The 11,963-nt window shown below is 36.3% G+C and overlaps 1 protein-coding gene across 1 annotated transcript; it reads right to left on the minus strand.

Moving 5' to 3' along the window:
- Window positions 1–10,722: 10,722 nt before the first annotated feature.
- On the minus strand, window positions 10,723–11,679 carry LOC124249189 (olfactory receptor 13C2). Its single transcript, XM_046680077.1, has one exon. It carries the CDS (start codon window positions 11,677–11,679, stop codon window positions 10,723–10,725), a length of 957 nt encoding a protein of 318 aa, XP_046536033.1.
- Window positions 11,680–11,963: the final 284 nt, after the last annotated feature.

Raw genomic sequence — 11,963 nt, forward strand, 5'->3', positions numbered from 1 at the left:
AAAAAATAGGTAAAACGTTTTAAATTATTTCAGATCATTTGGCCCATTAAAAAGCCTGATTCTTGAGCAGCATTTGTGCAAGCAGAAGTGAAAGAGGGGATTTGCCCATTCCATTCTTTCTGTAGGTTGCCTTAATTACACAGCAAACATTGCAATTGATAGAATTGTAGAAATGCCTTCCCTTATGGCCTCTGAGATTCTAAAGTGGCCTATTTATCTTCAGAAATCTCTCCCATTATTTCTATCTGAGTAACAAAAGACACAACATCCTTACTGAGCTTTTAAATGGCTGCACAGGAAGTGAAAGCATTGATCAATCAGATATTTATTCCTATCAAATGCCCTTTGAAAACACTAAGTTCCTAGCACAATATTTTTGCTTTTATTAAGATTATGTAATAACCGCTGAAGAAGCAATGCATTAGAATGAGCACTGGACTTAAAGTAAGAGAGTTGCAGATTGAACCTCAGTTCAACTATTGATTAGCCAAGTGATCTTATATAGTCATGGTATATTAATTGGATTAATGATTTCAATTCTTCACTCCTTCCTAAGCCCACCTACTTTTATTTTGGCCCTCAGCATCTGACTTGATTTGGTCACTGAGCATTAGCAAATATAATGCAAGCAGAGACTTGTAACTCACTTGCACAATTAGGCTGGCCCTCTGTCTTCCATTTCTCCTAATATCATGAAAATATATCCAAGTTAACCTACTGGAGGATGAAATGCACATTTGCAGAACTGAGTTGTCCCAGTTGCCACAGCCAAGCCCATCCTAGCTGAGCCAGCCATCAGTCAATCCTTGCCAAATGAGTGAACCCAGAAACAGTCAATAAACTAACTCACAGCTAATTTGAGATGCAAGGATAATCTAATTGAGATCACCTGGCTCCCGCAAAGATAAGCTGCATCTTGTTGACTTTAGTAAATGTTTATTTTGGTATGCCACTGAGACTTTATGGTTGTTTGTTCTGCTGCATCATTGTAGCAATGTAAGACTGAGGTAGCAATAGATGCTTTCATTACCTATCCAACCTTGTCTCACCTGGGCCTTTATTCTCATAGAAGAATCACAATTTTATTCATCTGTCTATCCCATTTTTATCCATAGCCTGAGTAGTCCAAGCTTCCTCCCTTACTTTCTAGAAGGCTTACATTGTTTACCTTCATATTGATATATGGAATTAATACAATCCATCTGGAATTTATTTTTGCATATAGTATGAGGCAAGGGTCAAGATTTATTTTTTACTACGTGTATACTATTTGACTCAACATGATTTATTGAAAAGATCCCTTCCCCTCTACACTGCAGTGTCTCTTTTGACATAAATGAATTCACCGTGTATGTGTGGATCTGCTTTTCGCCCACTGTTCTATTCCACTGTTCTATTTTTCTATCCTTGCACCAATAGTACACTGACTTATGAACTATACCTCTATAATAAGTCTTGACTTGGGGTCCTCTAAATTTTTTCTTCTTTATGGATGGCTTGGCTGGTGTTGGCATTCATATATTTTGGTATCTGCTTATCAATTTTCACAATATACCTGCTAGAATTTTTATTAGGATTGCCTTGAGATTGCATGTCAATTTAGAAAGAATTGACATCTTCATATTATTGAATCTTTTAATCTTTTAGGAAGGAACAGCTTTCCATTTATTTGGGGCTTCTTTAATTTCTCTCAGTAATGTACTGGTTTTTCTTGTATAAATGACTTGCACATATTATATTACATTTATTCATATATTTGTATGTTTGTGATGCTATTATAAATTGTGCTTTAAATTCCATTTTCTATCTTTTTTATTGATATGGATGATTTTCCATGCTAAACTTGTACTCAGCAATCTTGCTAAATTCACTTACTTATTCCAAAAGTATTTAGACCATTTGGATTTTCTATGTACACATAAGTGTCATTTGTTAATAATGACATTTTTCTCATTTATATCATTTGTCATTACACACAGTACTGATTATGAATTCCAGAACAATATTGAATATAAGTGATGACAATATGCATTCTTGTCATCTTTTACTTCATTTATTATAAATACTGACATATGTGAGTTTTTTATCTAACACTTTACTTTTTGTGTTCTATTAGTCCCAAATGTTCTGTTATCCTTTGTCTTTCCTTTCTTGCTTTCTTTGGAGCAATTTGTCATTTTCCCTCCATTCATCTATTTTTATTTTCTATTTGCAGGGGGAGATGCTAACAATAGAGGTAAAAATATATATCCTTGACTATAAGGTTATAACATATTGATACTTTTATCACTTCCTAGAAAATGCTAAACTTTTAACTCCACTTAACCACTCTTAGTTTTCGTGTTACTTGTATTGTAAGTTAAAATTCTACATATAGCTTAGAAGCTGAAGACATTATGATTGTTGTTTGTAGACTTGAAGTTCATTTAGACTGAACCACATATTCATCTGTCCCCATGCTTATTACTCCTTATTATTTGTTTCTATCTGATCTCATTTTTTTCTGCTTGAATGGTTATCCCTTTACAATTTCTTTCAAGGCAAGTCTGCTAGAGATGTGTGATGTATATGTTGGTGGGGGGTGAGTGGTTGGAAGAAAGGATCTGGAAATGTTTGTATTTTTATTTTCACTTTTGAAGGATATTTTCACAGAGTATGTAATTATTGGTTGGTGGTTATTTTCTTTAAGCACTTTAAAAATGGTGTTCTTTATAATCTAATTTGATTGTTTCTGTTAAAAAGTCAACTCTAAGTTTTGTTGCTGCCTCTTTGATGAAATGTCTTTGTTTCTTCCTGTGACTGTTTTTTATACTTATCTTTATTGTCAGTTTCTGAAATTTTACAATGAGGTTCCTAAGTGTGGCTCTCTTTTCACTTACCCTTCTCAACATTGTAGATTTCCCCGAGTTTGTGGTTTGACATCTTTCATAGGTTTGAGAAAATCATTTGCTATTAGCCATTTGCTTTTCTACCTCATTTCCTCTTCCTCCTCTCCCTCTGAGTGTACAGTTATACATATGTTAGACTTTTTCAACATCTCATATAGCTCTTACAATCTTTTCTGTATTTTCCTTCCTTTTTCTTCTCCACACGTTAATCTGGATATTTTCTACTGATCTATATTCCAGTTTGCTAAGCTTTTTTTCAATGTTGTCTAATCTGTGGCTAAATTCATCTATTTAGTTCCTAATTCCAGTTGTATTTTTGAGCTCCCTAGTTTCTACTTGATTTTTTTGTATAATTTCCCTTTCTACAGTGGATGCCTCATCTTGTTATGTATGCTGAGGGACATGTTAACAGCAGTTACTTTAAAAATCTGTGCTTGATAATTCCTATATTTGGATCACCTAAGAGTCTTCAATTGTCTCTTTTTGTCTCTTGATCCTGTATCTCAGTATGCTTGGTAATTTTTTTTATTAAATGTCAGATATTGTATATGAAAAAATGCAGAATCTCTGGATGAGGTTTTATTTATACTAAGAGAATTCACTTTATCCTCTGATAGAAAACTGGGGTGAGAGAGATTGACTTATATAAAAGAGGGATGGAGAAAATTTAGACTTGGATTTAAGATTTTGTAAGGCTTAGCCAAAATATAGCCATCTCTTTTTTCAGATTTATCCTTCTAGGGTCTGACATGAGAACCCAGAGTTTATATGAGGGAGCTTTGTCCTTCATGCATCTCAGATTTCGATTTTTTTCTGATAAGCACTTGGGACTGCTGATCTCACTATCACCCCTAATGTGTCTAGTCCCTTTTTGCTCAATTTCCAGACCTCTTACTCTGAGCAGCCTAAGTATCAGTAAATGCCTCATTTGGAGAACCAATGACAAATGTTGGGATCACTAATCTGTACTACCCTTCAATTAAAGACCTTGGTCTCCCTTCAGTTAGGAAAGCCAACCTCTTCACAGGTCCAAAATACAAGTTTTTTCTTCCCAGACCCATGAGATTATCAAAATCTATTCTCACTTTTCTGCCTCTTAGTAGCATTCCTCTGCATAGTTTCTAGCCCACCAACAGGCACCAATGAAGAATCAGCAAATGCCCCCAAGAGGAAAAAAAGAGGAACATGCAATGTTTGGCTCACTTAAATGAGTTTCCCTTCTCTCCAGAATCTTATCTCCTCATATCCTGACTTCCTCAGAAGCAATCTCATTCACTAAAAAAGATCATACTATCCAGCTTTTCTAGTTTTCTTAATGCGACCATCAGATACTCCACTCAGACGTTAAATATTGTTAATAGTTTTTTCACATTTTTTTCTGTCTCCCTGACTAGGGTGTAAGTAAGCCCTCAGAAGGCAAGAATGTTTGTCTGTTCTGTTCAGCAACGTATCATGTGTTCCTGGAAGAGTCCTAAGAAAATATCAGACACCACAAAATTTATTTGAATTGAAGCAAATGTCTTTTGTGGACCCAAAACGTGAGTTATTGTGAAAGGAAGATTGTTTCCAGCTTACTGCTCTGCAAACATCTACTACTTTTGAGTATATTAGTGTTTTCCCTCTTGTGCTACCCTACTCTGTTTACAATAGATATTCTAGATTAGGAAGAAATCTTTACCCCAGGGTATAGTTGGTGCAGAGCTCATCAATATTTACTATTACAGTGGAATATTCAAGAGCTGGGAAAAAAATTAGGTAAAATGAGAGAATTTTATTTGAAAAATTTATCGTTGCCTCAAAATGGCAATGGACTATTTAAAACCAGGTGTTACATTCCTTAAAATTCAAGATGTCCCTTGCAGCACAAGCAAGCAGATTCCAGAAAACAGAAAATATTTCTAGCTCCAAAATATTATAGCAAAGGTAAACTCCATTTTCTTATTACCAGGTATAAATGAGGTCCCAGGAATCCTATAAGATATATTTCTAATTATTTTAGTAAGACAGAACAGAGAAAATAAAAATAAGTAAAAAATGCCTTGTCACGATCTGATTTCTAACAAATGTAAAGTAAATTACAAATTTTGAATTAAACTGTGATATCATTATAAATAGAGTATCTGGGTGGATCTGATCTAGCCAATGGATCTGCAACATGAGCGATTCTGAGATCATATTTTTACCAACCAAAGTGGGTTTGCTTCTGGTGAGTTGAAATCAAAGCCTTCCCCAGAAGTAGTTGTCACAGAAGGTACAATGTATTTGCAGCAAACAAGGAGCCCACAGGGAATCACTTCAAAATCTGTGGCTCACCAAGCAAGGAAAAGCAGGTGCCTTTTATTTCAGATGGGGAATGAATATTTGAAAGAGAACTTTCATCATCACATGTAGAGGTGAGTTTAAGCTTGCACAGGCATAGTCTGAAAACATGCTTTTGCATATATCACATGTTATACTATTAAGTCTTAAGCTCCTCCTGGGGCTAGATCTTAACATTAAAATAAAGCAAAGGAAACTTTTGGGCACTACTTGACCAGTCTACGCAAATTTCACTCTTGTGGTGGGGTTTGGACCGCTTCAGGGTGGTTGGTGATTGCATCTCTTAACGTAACTGAAAAAAAAACTTAGAGAAACAGTTAAGTGCTTTTGAAACCTCCTTTGAGTTACCCAAAGCAGTTAGTTGGTTACAGAATTACTTGTGTCAAGGTGATGGAGGCCCAAGACCTCAGTAGAAATCTTCATATATTTTAGTACAGACCAAGGTCAATTGTCCTGAAGATTTTATGTCCCAGGCTACTTGCCACCTGGGCCCCAATTAATGGCTTTCACATATCACAGAGCTTGTTTAAAAACTTAAGCTGATAAAAATATACCTGAAGATTTATATCAGGAGTAGATGAGAAATTGCTCTGATCTACACAAATTGAGTCAGTGTTATCAAGGATAGCCTGACATCCCTTCTAACTGAATCCAAACATTCAAAAATGAGCACAGCCGTACTCATCAATAAGTAGGGATCTATTATTTCATTAAATTCTATCAAACTCTACAAAAATTTAACAGTAGCTAAATGGCTTTTTGTTTCAGACCAATATTTTCCATGGTTATCCGGCAGGCTATAGATACAAACCTACACCTGTCCAGAAAAATGTTGTTTATGACTCATGGAAACATTCAGCAAGAAAAATTATTAGTTTACTTGTAGCCTTAGTTGATCTCTCCTCAGCACCCCTTCTCTATTCAGGGCATAATTTCCCCAGAGCTTCAGGGTAACCTAAAGAAGGTGGTTAATAGCCCATTCCTAGAAACTTGAGGAACTTGTTATCCTTCAGAATCAAGATATTTCATGGATGTGATAACTCAAGGTCATGTTAAATAAGTACATTTGTCCCAGGTTTATACAGATCCCAGAAACTCATTTCCCCAATCTAGTGGAGAGTGGAAAGTACGCTTTAGTGTCAGTCTTTTCAGAGCCACGGCAAACACATCTTAACATTTTCAAGCTACCTCAGAATTTATGGAATCACAAATGACATCTCATTTTTGAAGATTCTAAGTTATTTATCTTTTAAAATAATATACAAGTCTATCATGGCCTTCAAAGGCCATTACCAAGAATATCAAGGATGTCTGATGAAGGAATATCTTTAAACAATGAGATATGCAAATAGATAGGACAGAGGAAAAATCTATGTGCAAATGTACGACTATTGGACAATTTTCACCTTAAGAGAATTGTTGAATCCCTAGCAATGATCAGAATAGGGAAGTATTTGAAATTATTCCTATTTGCCTGTAGGCACTACTCCATTATATTCTAATATTTAATGTTAAAGATGAGTAATAGGCCAAGGTTTAAAAGCTCAAAATAGATTTCCCATTCCATACTCCTCATCTCAGAAGAGACAGAGCCAACAAGAGAGATCTTCTGATGAAAAAGCTAACATGTTCTAGGGGGAAAACACAGAGGTGCTTTGTTTTGGATCTTCATTTTTTCACTTGTTATTTAATGATCACATATCATTTTAGATGAGTTGGTTGCCAGTCCTCCACAATACAGAAGAAAAGGACAAACCAGTTTTTTATAAACAGAGGATACAGTTTTATTATCCTGAAAAGGAACTACCAGAAATAATAACCATTCTAGTTAATTATTGCCTGAAAGAAAGTCCACAGATCCAATATCGACTTGTTATGATGGGTGGGCGCTACACAATTTTTCAGTGGCGATTTAAAATGTAATTTGTAGCACGTTTTTTAAGGGAGTATCTCCAAACTTGATGAAAGACCCACCCACTTAATTTGAAGAGTCCCTAGGAGTATCTCACACATGCTGAATATTACACGTCCACTCTGTCCCCCTCAGGACACTGCCATCACGCTGTTATTATCTGCTGTTCCCACAAGGTCCCTGGAATCTGATGCTCTTGCTGCCTCTAATAGGTCCCATTGTTTATGGTGACCATATGTTAGTTGATCAAAACCAGGACAATTTTGACAATGAAAGGGAGAACTATTACTAATTACACCAGGGCAACTGGTGTTAACTAGACTAGTTTTGAGCAAATAGAGGCGTATGGTCACCATTTCAAGTTTGTTTCCACTAAAACCGTAATGTTCCCAAGTCACAAGAGGTTTTACAAAAATGTAGGCATCATACTTTGTTACCAGCATCCGAAAACAGTACTGTTCATGCACTGGCTGGCAACAACTACTTAAGCTTTGTCTTTCACCAGATCACTTCCAAGGACCAGACCTAAGTTCAGGAAGTCAGGCTGAGGAAATAATCTCTGGACAGATAACGCACTTCCCTGGGGCTCAAATTGATAACAAATTTAAGGTATAACTCTAATCACAGGCACAGTGAACCCTGTTAACATAACAGGAGACCAGGGGTTAAGGAGAGAGTTGGATGATAAGGAATCATCATGAAAATCCATGGTGGAGTTTAGGAACAGTGAGATCTGATGTCTAATTAGGGTTTTATTTTTTCCTTTTCTGCATTGTTATTCTCTTCTATGTCTCTTCCTTAAACCTTCTGTTAGTAAACAGAAGCCCAGAACTAGCTGTACCATGCATGGCATGAAACAAAGTGGAAAAAGTACTGCATCAACATTGATGACATTGAAGAACAGGCAGGAATGACCAGCAGTGAAGCCTAAATAATGGTCCAGAACAAGGGATGATCAGTCACAACCAGGAGTCTCTAAAGACTCCCATTCGGTCACCCTCAGGTATTCTATCTCCCTCTTCATGGCACATTGTTCTCTCCTGAGAAAGTCAACTAAAGGTTAAAAATTGCTGGTCTCTCTTTTTCCTAAGTATTTTCCAAAGAAGGATCAATTTGTAATATGGCGGTCCCACTTTCTGGGCAGATGTAGAATGACCAGTCTGAATCCAATGAGGTCAGAAAATCGAGAATCAGTGGAACAATTCTGATGCCATTTTTAAAAAATCTTATTTTGGATAAACTGAATTCTAGTCAGCTTCTCATTGACCATTATGATGAAAGAAACTAATATGAAGGAAAAACACAAAAAAATAATATATATGACCTTTCCAGAAAAGATATTCCTAAGAACTTCATCTTGGGAATAAATATATTTAATATAAAACTAGGCTATGAACCTAGGTACAAAACCTCTGCTGTGGTTTGTCAATCAAATCTGTCATGACCTCGTTGTGTATGCTGACAGCTTCTGTTTTGAGACTAATTTTTCCTCTGTTTATCCAAGTCTAACAGCTTTATACTATATTGGAGAAACTACATCTTAAAACATTTATCCCACACACAGTTTGAAAAAGCACATATTCCAAGAGGAAGCATCTTTTTTTTTAAGTGAGATAAAGAATCTGGAAAGGATTAACTTTTGTTCTTTAAATCTTGCGGGACATTCTCAGAAAATAATTACTAATAGAGCTAAAAGATTGATACAAAGAGACAGAGATAGGTAGAAGGGCAATGAGATAAAGGAGCCATTCAACTTCCCTCTTTGTGGTGTGGTGTTCCATATAACACTCCCTGTTGCCTCATTTCTGAACTATAAGGAGGAAAATGGGTATCTACTTTACAGTTAAAAGCAAACACAAGATGGGCCACCCCGGTGGCCTAGTGGTTAAATTCAACCCACTGGGCTTCAGAAGCCCAAGTTCAGTTCCTGGGCACAGTCCTATACCGCTGGTCAGTGGCCATGCTGTGGGGCAACCCAAACGCAAAATAGAGGAAGATTTTCCATACATGTTAGCTCAGGGCAAATCTTCCTCAAGCAAAAAGAGGAGGATTGGAAACGGATGGTAGCTCAGGGTGAACCTTCCTCAGCAAAAAAAAAAAAGTAAACACAATATTAAAAAGATTTTGTAAATGATAAAACAGAAAAGCAAGAATATTATAAAATTTAAATAAAAATTAACGAAGTTGGATTTTGACTAGCATTAAAAAGCTAAAGCAATCAAACTGATATAAAAGAATAAAACCAAGTAACTTAATATCTTAAAGTTTTCTAAACTTCTGAAAGAAGGGGCCGGCCCCTTGGCCGAGTGGTTAAGTTCGCGCGTTCTGCTTCAGTGGCCCAGGGTTTCACCGGTTTGAGTCCTGGGCGTGGACATGGTGCCACTCGTCAGGCCATGCTGGGGCCATGTCCCATCTGCCACAGCTAGAAGGACCCACAACTAAAAATACACAACTACGTACCAGGGGGCTTTGGGGAGAAAAAGGAAAAAAATAAAATCTTAAAAAAAATTCTGAAAGAAACATAAGCTAAACAACATAAAAGTTAAAATAAAAAATTCTGAAGCTAATATGATAGCAGGTAAACAAAGAAAATACATGCAATATTAAAATCCAACATGAAAATTTGAAGTGTAAAATTCAGATCAAGAAGAAACAAAATGAAAAGAGGAAAATTTTTTTTAAAAGCTGAAGGTTATCATATTGGAGAAAAGACGTATAAACCCCAGATAAAAATCAAACATAAAAAACATATAAAAGGTAGATCCAGCATTCCCTAACAGCAGATTCCTCTTGGATCAGCAAGAGACTTCATGGATGGAGAGCCAATGGGACAGAGAAAAAAATATAGCTCTATTTTTCTCAGTGGGTATTTGACTCAGAAGTTGTTTACATTTAATTTTCAAACAGCTTTAAAAATTAGTTATTTGGTTCCAAGTCCAAAGCATTAGATCCCATGTATCAAAAGTTCTTTGGAAAGAAGACTGACAAGTAGACATGTTGAAAGTATAAAAGCATAATAATTTAATGCCTCATAGTTAGAGATGAATAAAATGTTATAAAAATAATACTATTATAGAACCAGAAAGTTTAATAGTATGTAAATACCTAGCCAGAGGACAATTAGTATGACATATTTGAATAGACTCCAAGTAAACTAAATTATATTTTGGTAATTACAGTATTGCAAATTCATAATATAAGTTTTAAAAATCTGAAACCAGATTTCATGCTGTCTTGTAAAGGAAGTAAAGAAGTGTTAAATTAGTTTTGGAAATAATTTTATCAAAAAAATTTTCTTAACGTTTTAATACTAGTATAACTTTTCCTGTCTGGAAATCTCCCTGCCTATTACACTATTCCTCTAGTTGCCATCACACTCAAGCTTTTCAACAATGACAACAACAAACTACAGTCACTTACTCCTAAAACAGTGATACCATTTATGTACTTTCACCATGTACTGAATCAAAAAAGAATATTTTAGTGCTTGAGAGATTCGAGAGATGAACTTGACATAGCAGCAAGGACCTATCTGTTTGGCTCTTTGGTTTCTCTAATTGATTTCCACATTGTAATTATAAAAATTTCCTGTCCCTTTCCTCTTTACTTGTTAAAAACTTTTCTTCTCAGTAGGTGTTTTGCTGCTTCCTTCACATCCTTGTTCCTAAGACTGTAGATTAAAGGATTCACCATAGGAGTAACAACCCCATAGAACATGGATATAAGTTTGTCAGTAGCATCCATGTCACCTGAATTAAGTTTCTCTTTAGACTTGGGCTTCATGTACATGAAGAGAATGGTTCCATAGAATATTATCACCACAGTCAAGTGGGCTGAGCAGGTGGAGAAGACTTTGCTTCTCCCCTCAGAAGAACGAATTTTGAGGATGCTGACAATGATTAATGTATAAGAGACAATGATTAATAACAGTGGTGTCAATATGAACAATGTTGTGGCCACAAGCATGATGAACTCATTACCTGAGATGTCAGCACAGGCCAATTTCATGACAGCCAGAATTTCACAGGAGAAATGGTTGATGACGTTATTCCTACAGAAAGGCAATTGTACTACAAACACAGTTTGTACTGCAGAGTTGACAACTCCTATGATCCAGGACCCAGCTGCCATGGGCACATAGGATTCCTTGCTCATGATGACAGGGTATCTCAGAGGGTTGCAGATAGCTACATATCGGTCAACAGCCATCATGCCCAGGAGCACACACTCTGTTGTCCCCATGGCCAAGCCGAGGAACATCTGCACTGCACAGCCAGTAAAGGAGATGGTCTTTCTTTCTGAGAGAAAGCTCACCAGTGTGGAGGGGATGGAGGTGGTGGTGTAGGAAATGTCCAAGAAGGAGAGGTTCCCCAGGAAGAAGTACATAGGGGTGTGAAGGTGGGAGTCTAAGATGCTGATTAAAATAAGGGTGCCATTGCCCAGAAGGATGACCACATACATTATTAAGATGAGCACAAAAAAGAGTAGCTCAAGCCTTGGGTACCCAGAAAGCCCCTTCAGGAAAAATTCCACCAGAATGGTTTGGTTGTCCCATTCCATTTTCCTGTTTCTCTTTTACCTGTAAGACATTAGAGTATGTTGAAACAAAAGATGTATTCTACTATGATTACTTTCTACTGTGTGCCAACAAACAAGTACCATATACTCCCAGAGAAAAAAAGAAAATAAAAAAAGAAGAGACCAAGGAAATAAGAGAAGAAATAAAGAAAAGTGGACTGAAGAGAGGGAAGGCATGAATGGAGAGAGGGATGGGAAGAGGAAACTAACATGTTACAAGCTACATGCAGTATGCCATGTAACTCGTTTAGTCTCATCACAGTTCT

Source organism: Equus quagga, chromosome 1, assembly GCF_021613505.1.
Source record: "Equus quagga isolate Etosha38 chromosome 1, UCLA_HA_Equagga_1.0, whole genome shotgun sequence".
Lineage (NCBI taxonomy): Eukaryota > Metazoa > Chordata > Mammalia > Perissodactyla > Equidae > Equus > Equus quagga.